At 43.9% G+C, this 21892-nt stretch overlaps 1 protein-coding gene across 2 annotated transcripts in view; it reads left to right on the forward strand.

Moving 5' to 3' along the window:
• PIE1 (SNF2 domain-containing protein / helicase domain-containing protein) overlaps nt 1-21892 on the forward strand; it is a 181288-nt gene extending 159396 nt beyond the window's left edge. Inside the window, exons 11-14 of one of the 2 annotated variants that reach the window (XM_086802096.1) lie at nt 12730-12796; nt 12893-13492; nt 13654-14222; nt 20624-21892. In XM_086802096.1, coding sequence (XP_086658222.1) covers nt 12730-12796; nt 12893-13492; nt 13654-14222; nt 20624-21626 — 2239 coding nt within the window. In that variant the 3' untranslated portion in view covers nt 21627-21892. Of the gene's footprint in view, nt 1-12729; nt 13493-13653; nt 14223-20623 lie in introns of both variants that reach the window. The other variant, XM_086802094.1, reaches the window with a different exon arrangement.

The raw sequence follows: 21892 nt of genomic DNA on the forward strand, positions 1-21892 counted from the left end.
ATCCGAAAGTGGAGACTTATCACCCTCCTTGGGACCGCCTACAAGATTTTGGCCAAGGCCATCAACCGGAGACTTTAGCCTTTCCTCCTTGACTTCATCCATGACACTCGTACAGGTTTTGTTCAGGATTGGAGCATTCTAGACAACATCTTCACTTTTTGGGAGGCAACCACTTCGGCCAGGATGCGGGAGCAGGACCTCATTGTGCTCCTCCTAGACTTTGAGAAAGCTTATGATAGAGTCGACTAGAGCTCTCTGGAGGGCACGATGTATGGGATTGGGTTCCCAGTGGAGTGGATCTGTGGTGTTTCAAGCCTCTACCCAGCCTCTCATAGTCAGGTTCTCATTCAGGGAGCTCGAGGTGGCACCTTATCTCTTTCTATTTGTCATCGAGGCCATGACCAGTTTTCTCTCAGCTTAAGAGACGGGGCTCCAACGATTGCATCTCCCCATCCGTACACAGGAAGAGCTGTTCGACTCAGAGTTTGCAGATGACACAGCAGCATACATATCTGGAGATATGGGAATCTCTAGAGATTCGCAGAGGCGATTGAGATCTTTTGTCGTGCATCAGGAGCGGAGATCAACTGGCACAAGTCGTGTGGTCCTTGGGTAGGCTCTACACCCGCCTCGGCTTGGCGTCAAGTTGAGGCTTTCCAGTGGATCTTGAGGGGCACTCCAGTCAGCTATCTGGGATGCCAGGTGGGCATCGATATCTCCCCGGAGCAGTAGCTCGCCCATCCTTTTTTTTTGGGACCAATAATATTCCAAGCATTCGAAAGAAGCTTTTATACTAAAGTTTTGCGAGGCTCCCCTTCGCTGGCTGAGTGGTGGTGGCGAACCAAGTCCTTCTTGCCATCATGTGGTACATTACTTCTTGTTGGGCCTTCTCCCGAGCATGCATTTGTTAGGTACAACGATTGATCCGGAGCTTCTTGTGGGCCGGCAGTGATAGGAGGCCTACCTAGGGTAAGGTGGCCTGGAGAGTGATCATCTAGCCGCGATGCAGAGGGGGCCTAGGCATGATTTACCCTACCATTTAGAGCCGCGCCCTGCTGGGCAAGTTGATGTTAAAGGACTTCTTCTAGGTGGTGAGCCTTGGAAGGACTTCCTCTTGGCCCGAATTTCAGCATGTACTCCGAGCTTGGGGGGCCCTTGGCCGCAGAGCACCAGATGGATTTTCACAGAGATGTGGGCCCACGGCTTTAGCCCAACTTTTGATGACAAATTTGCAACCAGCCTACTCGAAGCTTGGGATCACCTCAGGCCGGCCCTCGAGCAGTTAGCTTTGGTAGCCTCGGAGGAGCGTCTTCGACAGCCCCTGATCCATTTACGGAGTGGCCACATGTTGGGGGCTCGACCTTATGTATCACGGGGAGTGTTGAGCATAGGACCTGTAAGGTCCCTTGGAGGTTGGCTTGCATTCAAGCAACTTCCCCTGGAGGCTCAAGAGAGAGGCTTGGCTGGGATCCGAGATAGAGACAGACTTAGCATCGACATCGACTTTGCTTTTCCCCAGGAGTGGTTGATCCCTATCCGAGACCTGACTCCTCATAGTGGTTGGGCATGTTTACTAGGCATGATATTCCTTTGGCTGTCCATGGCGCGGATGAGAGTTGTGCTTTGCTCACTTTTTCTATTGGACCCCATGGCAAATTAGAGAGATTAGAGCCCCCTCTAGATGATGTTAGTGGTTGCAGAGGGTGATCGGATTTCAGGCACATGAGTGGCACATTGACCCCCCGTCGGCCAAGGTCGCCAAGGAGAGACTCTGGCGGTTATCGATTTGGGAGAGTTGGTCCTCACTCGTCTTCAGTGGGACACGGGGGAGTGGACTTGGTGTGATCCTGCTGAGCGTGGGGAGAGTCAGACACTGGATACCCCGTTCTTCACATACACCGCGCGGCTAGGCTGCAAGATTTAGATGCCCGAGGTTGAGGGCACCCCGACAATAGCAATCCACTTGCAGTCACAGGGCCTCTCATAACGTTTTCTCTCAGATTTTTGGAAGAGGCTCTGGGACAGTTTTTTGGCCTTGAAAGATCACCCTCTTTCTTTGGCTGCTGGCACATAGGAGTTTGGCGGTTGGCATCATCTGGTCGGCTATTGGCAGTCGACCATCAGCTTGTCCGAGGTGCCGCCACCCCCAAGAATCTCAGCGACACTGTCTTTGGGATTGCCCAAAGGCTCAACAGGTTTGGCAGCGGGTTCTTGCATTTTCACGATGGACATGACCTGGACCCGTATCATTTCATGGGCACTATGGCTTGGGCCACAGAGGCAAAGGTTGTCATGGCTTATGAGGAGGAAGGTGGGGGACTAGCCCTTCATGTCTCTCACCTTCGCATTTCGGCAGTACTACTCCCAGCCTCATCTACTGATCATTGGACTCCAAGTTCGCACTAGAGATGGGAGTTTTGTAGCAGCATTGCAGCCTGGCACATTTGGAGAGCTCGATGCAGCGAAGCCATGGAGGGCACCCACACTCCGCCTACGGAGAGTCCATCAGGAGCATTTGGCTCAACATCATTTATACCCTCTGTGAGGCACATAGGAGTTTGGTGGTTGGCATGTGGTTGGCCATTGGCAGTCGACCATCAGCTTGTCCGAGGTGCCGCCACCCCCAAGAATCTCAGCGACACTGTCTTTGGGATTGCCCAAAGGCTCAACAGGTTTGGCAGCAGGTTCTCGCATTTTCACAATGGATAGGACCTGGACCCGTATCATTTCATGGGCACTATCACTTGGGCCGCAGAGGCTAAGGTTGTCATGGCTTATGAGGAGGAAGGTGGGGGACTAGCCCTTCAGGTCTCTCACCTTCGCATTTTGGTAGTACTAGTCCCAGCCCCATCTATTGATCATTGGACTCCAGGTTCGCACTAGAGATGGGAGATTTGTAGCAGCATTGCAGCCTGGCACATTTGGAGAGCTTGATGCAGCGAAGCCATGGAGGGCACCCACACTCCGCCTACGGAGAGTCCATCAGGAGCATTTGGCTCAACATCATTTATACCCTCCGTGATCAGTGGGGGAAGCTGTAGGGTGGCTATGACCGCATGTGGAAACGACGGGAAGCTTTCTTTGAGGCTGTGGTGGCCTAGCCCTTTTCTCATAGATAGAGGTGGTGATCCCACTTGGCATTACAGACCACCTGTGGTTATTCTCTCCTCCTCCCCCTGTATGAGATAGCCTTTTCCTCATTGAGCGGCCAGCCAGAGGAGACGTGCATCTTTCTCCACCTTTTGATTCTTTGGTTTCCGCCCCATACATGGAGGCGAGTTTGTATCTAGCCCTTCGTGGTTGTATTTAGCCTTTGAGGCTGGTTTTTTGTTTACTAATAGAAGTATCTTCTTTCCGGAAAAAAGAAAAGACAAGTGACATGGCATACTTATCTTGTCCCCATTTAAGGGTGGGTTCACACACACTTACAAAATACAAACACACAAACTCGGGTACACATACAGAAGGTAGACACACACGAGAGTGGCACACACGAGACCCAAAAAAACCCTCGGTCAGAGTCAAGGAGGTGTTATGAGAGGATAAGCTTTCATACACATGGTGATTTGGGCCCACTGCACCACGTGATGCAAAAGATCATAGTGGTCATACTTGACGTGATATAAGAGATCACAGTCAATCTTGCAACGGAGCTTGACCCCACGTGATTCAAATAGCACCCGTAGTGGAGTAGAGGATGGCTAGTCTTTCGTATCTCGATACAGTAACATTATGCTGGGAGATGACCTCCCACCCCATACCTGAGGACCATCACATAGAGTTGGTTCCTGGTTTAGAGCCTCCCAACAATTTCCCCTACCACCTTTCTAAGACCTTGGAGAGTGAATTAGAGCAGCAGTTATCCCAGCTACTCCGGTCTGGATTTATCCGGCCTTCCTCCTCCCTATTTGCCGCTCCCATCTTGTTTGTCCAAAAGAAGGATAGGACCGCATGCTTATGTGTGGATTACAGGGTGCTAAATAAGCTGACAATTAAGAATCGATTCCCCATGCCCAGAATAGAGTACATCCTAGAGTGACTCAATGGTGCTAAAATTTTCTCTGAGATAGATCTTAAGAGTGGCTACCATTAGGCTCGGATCTTTCTAGCTGACATTCCAAAAACCGCCTTCAGGCTTGAGCGCGTCCACTATGAGTTTGTGGCGATGCTTTTTAGACTCACCAATGCACAAGCAAGTTCAACAAGATGATGTCTCGGGTTTTTTAGGATCTCATTGGCAAATGTGTTTTCATTTTTCTAGATGATATCCTTATCTTCTCAGGGACCGAGAGCAGCATGAGCGAGATGTGGAATAGTTTTGCAACTCTTGCAGGACAATGTGTTGGTTATCAATGCCAAGAAGAGTGAGTTTGGAGGATGGGAATATCCCAACTAAGTATGGCCTATACCTTTTCAAGACAGTGCTTAAACATTGGAAACATTTCTTTTTCGGGAGAGATTTCACAGTTAAGACAGATCAGTAGGCAATTAAATGGTTGCAAATCATGCCCAGTGTCTAATGGACTAATAGGCAGTCCAAATGGAGTGTTCCAACAGTTTGGGGGAATGATTGAATACGTCCTTGGTAAGAATAACCCTGTTGCCAATGCTCTCAGTCGAAAAGGCATGATTCAAACATTCCAGGAGTCCATTGTGCTGGAAATTCTAGGCAAAGACTTGGAACGCATGGAAGCACAATATCTGTGTTGGAAGAATTCGGGGCTCTGTATCAATTGGCTCTCAGCTCAAAACCATGCCACTACAGTATACAGATGGGTGGTTGTTTTTCAAGAACTGCATGTGTACTCAAAGAATAGCGGCAAGTTCTTTTTCATGATGTCCATGATTCGCTTGTTGGGGGTCATAGAGATATCAACAATACCTTGGAGAAGTTAGAGAGGTCATTCTATTGGCCCAAAATGCAACGGGAAGTCTATCAACATGTCCAAGCATGTTAGATATGTCAAAAGGTGAAAGTTCCACATACGGAATGGTTGACTTGGAGTATGGGAGATGATGTGAAGCAAAGGCTCTTTGTGGAAGTAAAGGTGGGTGATGTTGACAGGTCTAATGCATGGACATGCTAGACCATCAAAGGAACTCGCTCAACACACTGCATATTGGGTTTCAGTCGTAAAGAGCTTACACAAGCGTTGTTTAGAGACTTATCATGCTTTTGTTCATTCTGCATTGATGAAACATGGGATAAGTGCACCGATTTATCTCATGCAGGTTTGTGGACCTTGCACAAGCTAGAGCCTATCGATGGATAGAATGTAGCAGACCTAGAGCAGAATGATATAACATACTCAATGGATAAAGACCAACTGGTTGGCATGCTTGAGATGGGTGACCAGTTCGCAATACTTAGGTCCCCTACAAATGAAGATAATGAGGACTATTACGTGGTGTTGTGCAAGCAACCCAAAATATTCCTCTTAGAGCAAGTGAAGGATGGCTAGGGCAATGTGTTTAACATTGGAGTCGAAGTAGTATGTGGAATCTATTATGCAAAACTTCTTAAGGGCATAAGTAGTTATTTTCTACTAAATGATGCACCACTTGCTTTAGTGCATGTTGATGCGTTTTTGGCAATCAATTTCCGGATGCTGGAAGTAAAGGACGAGGTTAAAGGCCACAGAATAGTGTATTGTGTCTCTACGGAGGTGCACGAACGAATCTTGGCAAACAGTTCGTTGTAAGGTTTGCATGACATTGAGAAGTAGATGTTGATCCGAACACCGAGATCATGCTTCCATTTTCTACCATGTTTTGTATTGTTGACATTTTGAAAATATATGTTGAAAAAAATCACCTTCCTTGAAAATGAATATTTTGAAGTTTACTCTTTTAGCTTGATAGTACAAGACTTGATCTTTGTGGGAAAATGTACACAATTTAGAAACTCCAAAGCTTCTAGCCACACGAGTATGTAGAAGCGTGAGGGTACAAGAAGTCACACAAATAAAAAAATGGAAGAAATTTGTTGAATCAAGATAATTAATCATTTACTCAGGATAATTGACGTAAACACCAAAACCCAACATAATAGTCATTGATTTCAACACACATTAGCTAGTTATAATTTGCCTTCATCCATCATAAATCTCACTTTTCAGACAACACTCTTGCACATTCACAACATATTCATAAGACAAGTAGGGTTCCTTCAGTCTTTGCCTATTCTAGAGGGACCTTTTCACGACATTAGTATGGACTTCCTAGGCCCTCTTTCCGCATCATCTGGATCTAGAAACACACAGTGTATGACCATTGTGGACAGATTCGGTAGGTTCTGCATACTCATTCCATGCAAGTAGGTAGCCACAATTGAGGACATAGCTCGCTTGTTCATTCGGTTTTGGTACCCTATTGGTGGTTTGCCATGGACAATCACATTGGATAGAGATCGTAAGTTCATGTCCCATTTTTGGAGAGCATTTTTAACAACTTTGGGAGTAAGTTACAGGTGTCCAATGCATTCCATCCCTCAGACAGATGGCCAAACATAAATATATAATCAATTGGCTTTGACGTTCTCTAATCATACTGCCATGACCAATGGTCGAAATGGGAACAGTATCTTCCATTGGTTCAGGCAATCTTGAATGATACTCACTCATCGAGTATTGTCTGGATGCCATATGAGGCAGCATTTGGTCGGCGGTTGTCATCTCTTTTGACGAGACATGTATCACCATCTCTAGAGGCCAACAAGACAACTGAAACATTTTTTGAAATTGAGTCAGTTAAGGAATGCCTTGTCAAAGCTTAGGAAGCTTATACCTGGCAAGCCAACAAATCTAGGCGAGATGTCAACTTTAACGAAGGGGATTGGGTATATGTCTGCATCATGAAGCAAGTTGGCAAGCATTGTCCCAAGCTTTCATTTCGTAGTTTTGGCCGGTTTCTCGTCATTCAAAAGTTAAGTGATGTCTCTTTAAAGTTAAAATTGTCGAAAAGTTGGACTATCCACAATGTCTTTCATGTTTCTTGGTTGAAGCAATATGTAGGTCTAGCATTGTAGGCATGGTTAGTTAGTACGAAAGGTACGATACGATAAAATACGGTACTAATTGGTACCTTAAAATTTTTTGAGGTACGGTACGATATTAGTATGTTAAAAAAAAAAAAAACTTCCTAAACTTAAAAATTGTAGACAAGAAGTTACAAAATAGTAGAACCATGAACATAATGTCATCATGCCATTAGAGTACAAAATTGCTACAAAAGGATAGGCCAAAAACTCATGGCATGGGCGACCGCCAACATGCGTACATACATGATACTACATACTACAATACATCATCGATGGGCTAGAAGGAGATAGATGCCCAATGCCTAGAGAGCTATAACATATCAAAAGTCTACATCATCACCAACATCTGCATGATCACTACTAGAGTGTCCATCAAGAGAGTTCTCTGAAGAGGACTCTTCGAAGGTGGACGAGACACTCTGGGGATCATTCTCGCTAAGTAGGTTGCCATCATCATCAGACAAGGGCTCTCTAGGCAGTGGGGTATCATCATGAGGGGGCAATGAAATATCATCATGAAGGCGGGGATTGGAGCTCGAGGATCCCCGCCTCACATATGTGCGAAGGCCACCCTTTGCCGATGCCAAAGGCGGAGGCCTATGAACTCCAACTGCTCGGCCCCGTCCATGCTGACTCCTGGTGCTGCGAGTATCTGCTGCCACAAGCTCACTATAGAGCTCCATGAAGATTGCCTCCTCCTCCTCATTAGGCAATATGATCGCTTGCCTAATATGGCAATGGCAAGTGCACACGCTCCTGACAAACAGCTTCCTATAGGCTGCAAAGGGCGATGAATGGCTCTCTAGAAGACTGAAATTGCTCCACGCAACAACAACAACAACAACAACAACACCACCACCACACACACCCAAAAAAAAATCGTACGGTATCGTACGAATCCGTACGGTACCGTACCGTACGGCAGGTACGTACGGTTTCAGTTGTGCGACGTACGGAACTAACCCTGATTGTAGGATGTATCAGAAGAGCAACAACCAGATACGATCGACGAGGTAGAAGTCATAGAGCTAGAAAAATTCTCCTCCACAGATGGAAGCATGCTTCCAGTCGAAGAATAAGACAATTTTATATGAAGTTCAAGGATCAAGGAACCCATGAAGTAGTATGGCTGGATGGAGTTGTTTCAGGAGTACCACCAGTTATTGGTGGACTACTTGGAAGCCTTGAACCTGCTGCCAAGCTAAGCAGGAGGAAATGCCACGTACACCCTACACTGGGGTACATAGTGACACACTGGCATCATCATGAGTGCAATATTTGTACACAAGTCCTACATTTTTAAGGAATATTTGTTGTACGCCGTGACCCCATTGTGAGCCGTCAGTCTAGGGATAGTCAGGCACGAGCTAGGTAGGTCAATCTCCGAGCCTAGGGGTTAGTGTGGATTCAGTCCTCTTAACCCACTTGGAGAATTCATCAGATTAGTGCATGTAGCAGTCAGCCTTAGCAGTAGGTATGCATTAATAGCATTAGCATAAGCATTGCATGCCTATGGGCCAGCCAAAGGGCTAGCCCATGGCTTCAACAGCCTGCCCAAGGGCTGTTCACAGCCCTGGACAGTAGAAAGGGCCAGTCGACAGGCATCTGGAGCAACTATGCTCCAGTTGCCAGCATATACAGCAAGCCGACATCATATCTGAGCGTATGTAGCAGTCGGCCAGCCATGGGACACAGCAGCAGCATGGAAAATGAAGGCAAATAACACTTGTTAAGCACTAGTATTAAATGCTATTTTATAGCATTTTTGTTTCCAAGAGAAGCTGGCCGACAGGGAATAAACTGGCCGACCAGCAGCTTATGTTCATATATAAGCAGTTGCTTGATCCCAGCCATAAATCACCCATCACAATCAAGTCTATCAAGCATAAAATTCACACTTGTTAAGCACTAGCATTAAATGCTATTTTATAGCATTTTTTTTTCCAAGCGAAGCTGGCTGACAGGGAATAAACTGGCCGACCAGCAGCTTATGTTCATATATAAGCAGTCGCTTGATCCCAGCCATAAATCACCAATCACAATCAAGTCTATCAAGCATAAAATTCAGCAGTCGCTTGATCCCAGCCATAAATCACCCATCACAATCAAGTCTATCAAGCATAAAATTCAGCATCAAGTCAGAAGTCAGCATTCTTGCTCTTCAGGCTAACGTTGAAGCTTCTCTTCAGCATTCATCTTGCATATGTGCAATCCTACATCTATTTTGGTCTTGCATGAGTGGCCTCGAAGAGTCTTCTACAATGCCCTTGGATTGGTAGATACTCAGCCGACGTATGGTCTTCCTTGTCCTTGTGTTGGGCAGTTCTATCGCTTGTTCTCAAGTATTGTACAATAGTTCTCCAAAGAATTAATATAAGCAAATACTCTTGCTTGCAGGGGGGCCCTTAAGTGGGTAATTGGGACCCAATACTGTGTCTTTTGCTTCTCTTCTATTCTCTTCTCTCTCTCTACACTATGAATGGATGCTACAGATCTACCAAATGAAGGTATAAAGAAGGCCCTGTTGTGCGTTACCACAATCAACCTCAGTGCATGTAACATGATGAGCTGGGGGTGGCCGGGTCTGATAGGACAAGGTTGTCTAGCTCTCTGGAGTGTGCATGCCCGATATGATTCTTGTTGCGAGGGGGCACTATGGTATAGTCTCCTGTATCCACTGTGATGGGCTCTGGTGCCTTTGTATCTACCTCTCTAAGCTAGAAAAAATTGGTGATGGTGAGTTGAGAGGAGGGCTATTGGGGGCAAGGATCTCTGAGTTGTGATTCTCTATGTCGGCTGAGCTCCAGTAGGAAGACTCCAAGGCACCTTTGATCATCTGAATACTCCATGATTTTGGATAAGGGTCCAAAGTCGTCTCTGAAAAGTCAATGAAATCTCCCTCTGCACTCATAGTAGATGGGGCATTGCCAAACATAGTGCTTCTCCAACTCAACTTCTGTTTGATGGAGTGTACATGTATACTACAACTTTACCTCGAGGCTTTTGGTTTGGAGCCTACCTTACAAAGTGCTTCAACAAGTTCAGCTATGGATTCTGGAGTACTGCCTGTTACTCAAGAGGGGGGTGACTCCTCTCCTTTGTCACAGAGTTCATTTGGATGAGATCTGGAAGTCGCTTGGTGTTCTTATCAACACACCCGAGATATTGACCTGATAGTATATCTGCCTATGGGATTTCTATGATATGTGTGTACTGGTCACATGGTTTGATACATGGATATACGAATATCTTCAGAGAATGGGGACGCCTATTCTAGACTTTCGTTTGATATGCATGAGTGTTTACTCATGTTCATGATGTACTGTTGATCATGGATCCTATGGGATGGCCATGAACAGAGCAGGTAAAGCATCCAGGGGGACATGACTATTCACGAGTTGGATGCTGGCATTAAGATGTTCTGTTTCAGTTGGCCGGACGGTTTTCTCATTGCTTTCTTAGGTTCTGTTTCAATTGGCAGATCCTTTGCGTGAACAATCGAGGACAATTGCTTTGTTTTAAGAGGGGGGTATGTTACAGGACTGCGTATTTTACCTCTTTTTCTTAAGCATTGTGATTATGTTTAAGCATGTTTAACATTCACTAATCATGTTTAATCTTGTAATGCATGTGTACATGTGTGTGGATTTAGATACATGTCTGGTGTGTGTGTGTGTGCATGCTCATATGTTTGTGCATATGCATGTATATGGGTGTTTCTCTTACCTTGTTGCAGGAGCAACAGCAGCTGAGGCATCGTGTGGGTCAGCTTTGCAAGTACAACTAGTCAGCAGTTGACGTGGCACTGACACGTGGCACAGGTGACATGGCAAGTGACACGTGGCACAGACTGAACTACAGCTGATGTGGCACCTGGCTGCAAGTAGCATACGACTGCTAGAAGCGCACGGTTGCCAGAAGCGCGCATGGCTGGGCTGACGTGGCTGACTGGTGGTACACATGGCGGCTGGCTGCACAAGCACAGGCGCTGCCATGAAGATAGGCATGTGCTCACAAGCAAGAGAAAGGGAGGCGAAGCGATGGGCAACCAGGCAGCAGCAAAACGCGCAAGGAAAGTACGATGGAGAAAAGCGTCGGCGGGCAGCCCAGTTTTCGAAAAAGAGAGAACGCTAAAGCGTTCATGTTTTTTTTAAAAAATTAAAAAAAAAAGAAAAAGAAAAGCTACTCGATGGTTTTTTTTGATAAAGGCCTTTCTAGTAGATTTTTCTAAGGGGCTTTCCCCCCAAATTTGTATAAATAGAGGCCAAGGCCCTTGTATTCAACACACACATCTTGGGTGAAAGCTTGAAGGAGATCTCCTCCCCGTGGATCAAGGAGGAATCTCCTCGAGAGTTGCACAAGGGCTACACCGATTTTGAATTATAAATAAATACCTGCGGGGGCGCCACGCTTTGGGGCCAATTGGTCTTTTGTGCAGGAGCACTCTAGCTCCACTTTTTCTTTTTCTTCTTCCTCCAAGTTTATTATTCCAATTCGTAAATAGTTTTAAGTGTGATTAAGTGTGCTCACCGCCCGTCAAGTTTCTGAAGGCCGGTTTCACTTTGAGTTTCTTGGATAGGGCTAGAGCATCCGTTTTGAATGCAGAGAGAGAGAGAGAGAGAGAGAGAGAGAGAGAGAGAGAGAGAGAGAGAGAGAGAGAGAGAGAGAGCGAGAGCGCTTTCAGAACCACTAGAATATGGTGTTATTTGACACCTTCTAAGTATTGTCATTTTTGTTGTGGCTAGGAATTGTCGAATGTGGGATGGTAATTATGGGATTAAGGAGATGAAGAAGATAGGAATTGGGATTAGGAGGGAAAAGAGATGGGAGAAGAAGAGGTGAAAAGAAAAGAAGAAGAGGAGAAAGAGAAGACTTGGAAAACGAAGGGGAGGAAGTGGAAGAAGGGAGGAAGGAAAGAAGGACGAGGAGAAGGAGAGGGCCCATGGTACTCAAGTTTGTACTACAAAAGGATCTACTCAAGAAAAAACGGGGAAAAAAAAGTAAAAAATGTTTTTTTTTCCGAAACTTGGCGAAGATATTTTATGGTTTTTTAGAAATGTTTTACTTCGAAACGTTTTATAGGTTTCGAAATGATGAAACACGTTTTTTTGTGACTATGGGTAGATCTACACCTTGTGTCTTCCATCTCCTTGGGGAACAACTCCGTAATCGGTTGTTTATTGTAGTGCAGCTCTTGATGGAGCTTTTCGGAGCTTCTCTAGTTCCATCATCCAGGCGGCCTTGAGGGGTGGCCTCATTTTCTTGGTTTTTGTTGTGCCGGTATTCCTTGATGGAAGCCTTGACCATAGCGATTTCCCTGTCATATCAGTCTCTCAGCCCTGCAATCTCCTTCTCTTGCTGCTCTCTTTAGTGGTGAAAAATTTTCATCCAGAAAAGTCAAGATGCTAGGAAATAATTATTTAAGGAATTGAGACAACGGTAGTCCATGACAATCCATCCATCATGTATAGTGGCATGTAACATAAAAGGAAATACAACAAAAAAATGATAAAGATAAAGAAAGTGTGGATTTAGGTTAGTGGCTGATTTCAACTAGGCAAAAAGGATTGGTATCACCACCACTGGTTCGTGTGTATGCCTGCATGCTTTTGTTGTAATTTCAGAAGGTAGTGAAGGGTAATGATATATCCTTGTTCACATTTTTTTTTGGGTGTGATTTTGCTATGTAGGGAGGAGGCAGAAGCAGCTGCAGCATTTGGAATAAGCACTTCTGAGTTCAGAAGCAAATGGAAGAAGGCAAAGTTCAAGTCTCTTAAGAAAGGTGCTTTGATAACAAGGGATGAGGCAGCTATTGATTTTGAAGCTGATATTATTGACGATGTTGAATGGCAGAGCCCTGAAGGCCTTTTCTTGTCTTTACCCTACCGTGGGCCTTCTCAAAGGAAACGGAAAAGTCCTAAGTCACTCGAGGAAGACATGTTTGCTGAACTTCACAAGAAAAAAATGAGGAAGGATTCTGCATTTACAGACAGTTATTTGGAAAGGGAGCATGATGGTGTAAGAGATCAAGGATCTGTGGTGATGCTGTTGGATTCTCCACTGCAAGCATCTGATAATGCTAGAAAAGCTAGTGGCATCTTTGGGATGCCATCCAAGAAGGGTCCTTTGGTGAAGCTCGAGAAAGAGAAAAAGAAGGATGGGTTGAGGTCAGGAGATAGAATTCCTCCTGCAGATCCCTGGATGTCATCTGAGGATGCTTTATTTTGTGCACTTGTGCATGAATATGGTGGCAACTGGCTCCTTGCCAGTGATACTTTGGCTGGTGTTCCTGATGGTGGTGTTTACAGGGGAAGATATAGGCACCCAGTTCACTGCAGGGAAAGATTTCGTCAACTATTATCCAAGTATACATCCATTGCCTCCACAAGGGATTCCACCAGTGAAAAGAGTGGCTCTCATACAGCCAGTAATGCCCCCCTGAGGGTGACAGAGGTATGAAGTTTTAGAAATTTGTGTGGTGTACATGGACTTGAAATTCATGTTACCAAAGCTACTCTGGTTTTCCCTGATTATGTGTCATCCAACAAAAAGTCGTTTGTATTCAGCATGAAAATTTTCATAAACAAAATCCTTGGTCATTGCTTATTTTGCAGGAGCACATCAAGCAACTTCTAGAAGTTGTGAAAGAGCTGCCAGATGATGAATGGTTGCTACAACGCCATTTTGTTGCTGCAGTTACGAGTGTGGGTCTTCACGGAGGACAGTCTTCTAAAGGGTATAGAGATAGTGTTCTAAAACTAGGAAGCTCTCCTCATGGACGTTCATTTATACGTCTTCCAAGAGTGTCGATTGGTTCCATCAACTCAAGCGAGCTTGAAAAAATCACTTCAGGGGCTGAGTGTAAAAGTTCACCTTCTGCTGACTTAGTTGCAGCTGCACTAGCTCAACAAGAAAATGAGGCTTCTAAGGATGGAATTAGTCAAGAAAATGGCAGTTCAGCTGCCGGTCAAGCCTTTATGGATGTACCAAAAGAGAGTGAAGGTGATTTTGTAATTGAAGTGGAGTTTTTGGAGACTGAGAGTTCGCTGGATCCAGAATTTCCTCATAAAATTGAGATAACTGTTCCGAGCTCCTTTTCTGCAGCAGCTAACTGTCGCCCTGATTCTGCTCTCACTAAGTTCATCCGCCGTTTGTCTAAAACTCTCATTGAGCAACGGTACAGGTAAATAGATCGCTTTTTTCTTTTTATGTTGGTTCTGTACTCAGCAGTACAATAGTAAATTCCTTGGATCGGGAAGTATACATAATGTGTTGCTAGCTTTTAAGTGAGTGCTAGCTTTTGAGCCGATCCTAAATGGTAAACCTGCAAAAGTGGTATGAGGTTAGAAAGCTTATCTAGGTGTTTTCTGTTGAAGTATGCAAGCTCAAGTATAAGAGCATGTGAACAAGGTTTGAAACCTTAGCTTGAAAGAATACAAGCACAAGTAATATTTGGGAAGAGAAAGCATGGGAACAAACTCTAAAAGTTTAGAGTTAATATTCTATACTTTATTGTGAAAAGTTTGCTTTATATTTTTTTGAGAAAAACTATTTGCTTTTGTAAACATTTATACAAGTCAATTGAGCCAAACATAACAGCAAGTTCAAGATTTGAGCTTCAAGTACTTTTAACATTGGTATCAGAGCGAGGTAGCTGACAGAGGGGAGGCCATCATGGAGGTTTTAGGATACTTGCTGCCGTGGGAGTTTTTAACAGTGCTATTGTTTTTTTTTTTTTGGGGGGTACATATTTTGAAAAGCTTAAAAAGCTTGTAAGTTTTCTTAAGTCTTTATAAGCCTTATGCTTTGAGGAATATATATGGGAACGTATCATGTCGCAATGAAGGTGGTTTGGCGCAGAGCTAGCATTGAAGGAGCAAGAAATTGAAGATCACAGGCGCAAGCAGCACCTGTTGAGTGCAAGGCCACGAAGGAGGCACCAACAGAAAGCAGCATAGGCAGCGTAGATAGCACGGCTGTCAGAGAGTGCAGACACAAGCGCTGGAGAACTAGCTGCAGCAGATCAGGAGCAGATCTGGTCCGGGTCGTCCAAGGGATTCGCGCAGCAGGTTCGGGGTCGTTCAACAGAGCTGCTGCAAGTGTGTTGGGCTAGGCAAGCCTCAAGGCCTCAAGGCCTCAAGACTAGCCTTGTGCAGCTGTCTTGGCCTACCTAGGCCATCACACAGCCCTTGCTGCCCTCTTGACCTGCCTTGCCCAGTTTCGTGCAGCCACACGCAGCAGTCGACAACTCACGGGTAGCCTCGTCTTCATCCGTGCCTCGTGCAGCCTCGACAGGCACACGGTGGAGGTGTGTTCAACAGAACAAGTGAAGGCACATGACAGAGAGGTTGTGTTGAAGAAGCATGGTTTAAGAAGGCTTAAGCAAAGCCTTATAACAAGGGTGCAACAACAGATTCCACATCAAGGTAATTTTTAGCTTTTTTATAAGCACCCCTCTCATCCACCCTAAAACCTTGACAAATTTTTGGTGCACATGGTGCAGTGTGTCAAAAGGTACACACATTTCATGATTGATCAAATATGGGAAAGAAATGGAGGAGAACACATATTGATGCTTCAACATCCGCTATCGGTGGCTCATCGGGGTGGATGCACGCTAGCAAAGCGGGGGATTACAACATGAAGTGAAGTTGTAGTTGCAGGCTTAAAGAAGCAGTTTGAAGCATAGTCACAAGAAACGTTTCGTTGTTTTTTTTTGCGTTTGGAGGTTTTTCGGGTTTTTTTTCGAAAGGTTTCATCCCTCGGCTAAGAAACTGCAGAGGAAATACCTTTGAACAAAGATAAAATGCGGTGGCTTATCAAGCTTGCTGCACCTTATCAACTGATTGCGGGAGAACCATATAAGCTAGTAAAAGATAATGTGCTAAGAAGATGCGTTAGAGAAGATGAGTTCGTCACCATATATTGGATGAAGCTCATTCAAGGAGAGCACGCATGCATTTTGCTGGAGAAATCAGATGTCAAAAAGTGCTTCAAGCAGGACTATGGTGGCCTACGTTATTCGGAGACGCCATAGAATTTGTCAAAAGATGCAAAGAATGTCAACGTTTTGCTATCCCACAACAGAAGGGCAAGATGCTGCTCACCCCTATTATTGTTTCTCATACATCTCAGGGAACCATCCTATTTTGGTGAGGCATTATGGCAATTTTTCTTGATTAGATACCACGAGTGGTTCAATCAAGGACTCTTAAAAAATTGAAGAAGAGAAGGTAGAAATTGGGAAAGATTTAAGACATTGAAGGATGGTGTGTGAGGAAAAAGGGGAAAGAAGAGAGGAGGAGAAGAGAAAAGGAGAGAAGAAGAGAAAGGAAGAAGAAGAGGAGAATGATGGAAGGAGTAGAGGTGAAAGAAGTAGTAGAAGATGGAAAAGAGGAGGAGGGAGGCAAGAGAAGAAGAGGAAAGCAAGGTGATGAAGAGGATATGGAAGAAAAACAAAAAAGAAAAAAGAAAAATGCGAAATTGCAGTATTGGAGAGGTTTTGAAGTTTTTAAAAAATGTTTCAAAGTTTCGAGGTTTTGAGGTTTCGAAAGCTAGAAACAAGTTTTTTTAGTTACTATGGTTTGAAGACGAGATTGCATGTTTGTCATTACTTGATTGAGATGCTAGTTTGTGCAAAATTGCAGAACTCAGTACGTGAGAAACTGGAACAACCAAACAAATCTTGAATTTGCGTATATCGAAGGAAATCACAAAGAAGTTCCACACTGAAGGGGATGCGGCTCCCAGAGACCCTCCCTGCAAGAAACATTGCTCGTGTGTAGCAATGCTCGCCTTAGCCATTCTATATAGATGGATTTATGGCAAAATAGAAGAAATGGTCGAACTTCAAAAATCGCTTGATGAAGAGAAACAAAGACATGTTTCATGGGAAAAGCCACTTGAAGAAGAAAGGCAAAGATTTGTTGCATGGGAACGCAACATTCGGCAAAAAGAACAAGAGCTTCAAGTTTGGCAAAAACGACTTGAGGAGCAAGTCAAAGTGAGAGAAGAAGAGTTGCAAAAGAAACAAAAAAAGCTTAAGGAACAACCCAAGGTGCAGGCAAGACAACAAGTGCTTGACATTCAGGCACAAGTGCTGAAGATGAAAGATTTCAAATTGGAAGAGTAGGCTATGAATCTCGAAGAAAGAATAAAGATTTGTATGCGACTAGAGGAAAAGATGCAAGTGCACGAAGATGTGCACATGAAGATTGATCAAGGAATCAAGGCTAAAGAGAAGACTTTCACACCAATGAATGTTGACATTGACAAGAAGACATTAACAAATAAAACAATGATTTGTCATCATTGTCATAAGCCCGAACACATAAAAAGGTTTTGTAAGAAGCTTGAACGCTTCAACTGTCATGAGACATGACACTTTGCACATCAATGCTCAAAGGGGAATACTAGGGATTGCTATACATGTAGAACGATTGGACACAACGCCCAAAATTTCCCTCAAATGAATCTACTACACAGGACGGAGGATATGGCGAAGGAAGCTAGTATCCACCATTGATGAAAAAGAAGGGTCCAACATCATTGATGAGAAAGAAGACTTGATCAACAATGTGGTCAAGGAGGACATCAAGGATGTGCAGTTGGAGAGTGTTCGACATTAGATACAAGATACCAAAGAAGCATCAAAGACAAGTGACTCGAAGAATGTGTCACTAAAGAAGGATGCTAAAGTCAAGAGGGTGGATAATAATCATATGCATGAGACATGTGGTTCTCATGATTCGAGGTCTCTATGGGAAGAGACATGAAGGATATCGACAGTGATCAAGAATGATCAAGACTTATGCAGGAGCAAAGATAAGGTTGACCATGATGTACGTAGAAACTTTTTCGACGTAGCTTTTGAGGATTATCTCTTCTAGAGAAATGAGATACAAATGTACGTGTGATAGGAGATTGCACATACGTATATTGGTCACATGCTCCCAAACTTGGTTACAGAGTGTGCTTCATATGCACACATATACCCATGGCTATGTTCAAACTCCCGAGTAAGGGAGAGTTGATTGATTGATGACAGATTGTCATCATGGCGTGGCCTTTGAGTTGTCTATGTGAAGATGGAAAATCACATAGAGAGCACACCATAAGCAGTTTTATGCAAGTGAAGGATGAGTGGATTAAAATTCCACAAATAGAGATGATGTGATATAATTCCTTTCTCGTGTTCCCATTGGATACTTTGGTTCTTTAAGAGAAATGCATGGGAAGCATGTCATGACAGGTTTTGGATATTGTCATTAGAAGAATGACATGGAGATGTGCACACATGATGATACCTTATATATGAATCAAGGCAATATGGATCACTACAGAGATTGACTTTGCAGACATTGATTGGATATAGCATCAATTTGCTATGGATGTGATTTGAGATCACATGACACATAGATTGTGATTTCGATAATATGATGCTCACATGGATGAATAAAGTTCTCAATGGAGAGAACAACGCCAGATATGGATTGGAAGAGTCTGAAGATTTTGAAGACCTAGAAGGTTTTCTCGCCATGGAAGATTGAAGATTTAAGAAGATAAAGATGATACATATGCCAGTGTTGAAGTGTGTAAGGTCAAGTATAAGAGCATGTGAACAAGGTTTGAAACCTTGGGTTGAAAGAATACAAGCTTAAGTAATATTTGGGAAGAGAAAGCATGGGTGGCCACTGAGTGAGAGGTGATAAAGATCATCACATTGGTCTTCCTAAGGTTAACCGTAAGAGAAGAAGTGCACGGCTTTTTCTGCCTCTGTAAGCAGGTGGTATCTACTGTGAAATCTACGGTGCAGTTTACATGCCATGGTAGTGGACAATTTTCCCTCGCAATATTTCTGATCAAAACCATGACTTTTTCCCTTTGTAATTTCACACTTTTAAACGAAGTAGTGCTCAGTTTTGACCTTTTTCCCTTTGTAATTTCACACTTTTATATGAAGTAGTGAATGCTTGTAACTCTGCCTAGAAGAGAAGACAAAGGGGGAGGTGCTGCTTGGGTGGGGGAGAAAGCAGCAGGTTCTAGTGTCAAACTTACCAAACAGCCATGCAGATTAGGCTACACCACAGATGCTGCCTGCCCATCAGCAGGCTGCTTGTACAGGGCCACATGACAAGGATGTCTGTGCAGATCCACGTGAGAACTGATACTCCTTGTTAGGGCCTGATATCATTAGGCCTTTCATTTTTTGTATGGTTGTAGTATGGCTGGTTAAGAAGTTCGTGCAAAAGTAGACACACCATTCTCTCTAGGGTCTGCAAAAATAACAAAGCATAAACAATCATTATGGCTGGGTTAAGAAGCTAGTGCGAAAGTAGACACACCATTCTCTTTAGGGTCTCCAAAAATAACAGAGCATAAACAATCATTATGTATTTGAAGCACTCCATCAGCCATTTATGGTGCACAATCGAAGAGGGCCGATCCCCAGCACGTGGTATTACACATTCATAAAATACGAAACAATGCCTAGCCAAGCTCTGTGCTGACCTGCACGACTCCCTTAAGCATAGTGGTAGCACTGTATGTGGAAGCATATTTTTTCTTTATGAAAATAATAGCTATCCACAGCATTATGGGCTATCCTATGCTTCAAGCAGTAGAAAATTGGTTTTCTTAGATCATTTCCCTTATGATTTGTCAAATTAAGGTGCTTCTGCCAATGAATGTATCTAAAGAATCACTCCCTACAAGCTTGGGTCATTTGTTAGTCTTTGGCTGTTAGAAGCTTTCCCTGCCAGGTTGGTTTTAGCAGGGTACTATTCACATGATCCAGCTTGTACATACATACCAACTTGGGCTCTATGTCGAGTTATTAAGGTGAGTATCATGGTAACGATCTCTTCAAGTAAAGGAAAGGCTAGAGACAGTCTAATCATCATTCCAGGATTTGGCAGTCCACTACAAGCAAAAGTTTAAAAAATTTAATTTTTAAAAGCATTGATAGGGCACCGTGGAACACAATCGATACTAAAATGGAGGGTTTTCGAATGAGGCAAGACAGTTGCTTAGTGAAGCTGTTCGAGAAGTCATGCATTAAATCTACATGCTTCCCCTATCTTCCTCTTACCTGTTTGTGTGAGCTGGTTTTGTGATCCATTATAATAACCGAGCTCAGCTCCATTTGGATGATATCATCAGTCGTATGAAACTGGAAATAGAAGCAACTGTGGGGTTGGGGATTGGAATCAACAAAGGGAAGGCAAATGTGAAGGACCAGGACTCAATTGGAGTGAATGGACAGGTAGATGTGGAAACAAGGGCATGTTGGTTTGACTGCCAAAGGAAAATGGTTTTGTATGGGTGATGTAATTGTGTGTGGTGTTTAGCCAGGTCGTAATAAAAAAAGGACTTCTGATTTCATGTGGGAGTTTGTGCATGCTTGATATGTGTCGAATAGCATGTGTTGATGCCGAGGGTTAGTGAATGGGGGGAGTGCACGTGTGTGAGAGAGGTGTTTTACAAAAATAAAAAAGCTTTAAAAACAGGTTCTAATGTTGGTTTTTCTCATCATGCAGATGTGTAGTACATGTTAAAGACATTGGTTTACTTTCTTTTTGCCAGGATGGCCTGTAAGATGAGTGCTGACGGAGAATGCAGGGAATGGGCTGCAGCTGCTGGTATGGGACTAGGTGTTGTGGGAGGACCATCAGCTAGCAAAGTGCAAGGTTTTGGAAAGAGGCGCCTTGAACTAGGTAATAAGACTTCTGAGCAAAAGAAGCGGCGTCTATCGAAAGGGAAGGAGAAGAACAAAGCTGAGGAGATTGAATCTCAGACACATTTAATCGATTTGAACAATAGGCCTGAGATTTCTAACGACGGACATGAGGGTGATGCTTGTGATGCGGTCGAGACTAGTGCTGCTGCAACTCTAAGGAATTTTTCACATGCTTTGCCAGGAACAAGCAATGGGTCTGGTGATGACACATTAGACTGCAGTCTTGAAAAGCAGTCAAACACAGGCATGATTGCTGAGACATCTGGATTTAATTCATACACTATACAACATGAAGGAATATTAGATGCTTCAGGTAGCCAAGGATGCATTGCCTTATCTCTGCAGGAGACTTCAATGCTGATTACAGCAGGTGACATGTTAACACCTGGTGTGGGTGTCTCACCAGAAGCTCTAAAGAGGTCTTCAGCAGGTGATGTGAGAAAGGTTACTTTCAGGGACCCTGAATGTGATTTAGCAGATCACCATAGAAGGCAATCCCTTGAGGGAACAGTGCATCATTCTGAGTCCTCAATGATGGGGGATGCTGCAAGGTTTGTGCCAGGGGCACAACGAAGTGCGATTCCCAATTTGCTAACCTCATCTGAGGCTCACGCAATACCATCAGATCAACTTCCATCATATCCAGAAAGGCAGCCTGTAAGGGTTTCCTCTCCGGTTCCTGATGCCAGGTCTAAACTTCCCAAATTCTTGCAAAATTCTTTCTCTGATCTGCATGTTAATGCAATTGGTACTTTTCAAGTTTCTAATGTTTTTGAACTTGCAACGACAACTACTAGCAGCTCAGCTACAGCTGCACCGTTTGGGTCGCTTCCCAATCATCAATCCTAATCCTGATCTTCTATTTTCTTAACTGTAATTCCATAGTATATCCTCATTGGGGTTCATTCAGGACCCAGTTTTAAGAATGGAAGGCCTCATTTTCAACAAGCTTTACGTTCCTCATGCAATCCACCACTGGTCTTTTTTATGTTCAATGTGTACTAATTGCCCACATTTTTGGAAATTGTAGTATCATATTGGACACTTGGCTTGTAAAAAGCTTGTAATATTGAGGTTATTCCGAAATGATAAGGGCATTTGTTCACTTGGAAAAA

Source organism: Cibotium barometz, chromosome 1 (genome assembly GCF_041138505.1).
Source record: "Cibotium barometz isolate CiBa-2024 chromosome 1, ASM4113850v1, whole genome shotgun sequence".
In the NCBI taxonomy this organism is placed as follows: domain Eukaryota; kingdom Viridiplantae; phylum Streptophyta; class Polypodiopsida; order Cyatheales; family Cibotiaceae; genus Cibotium; species Cibotium barometz.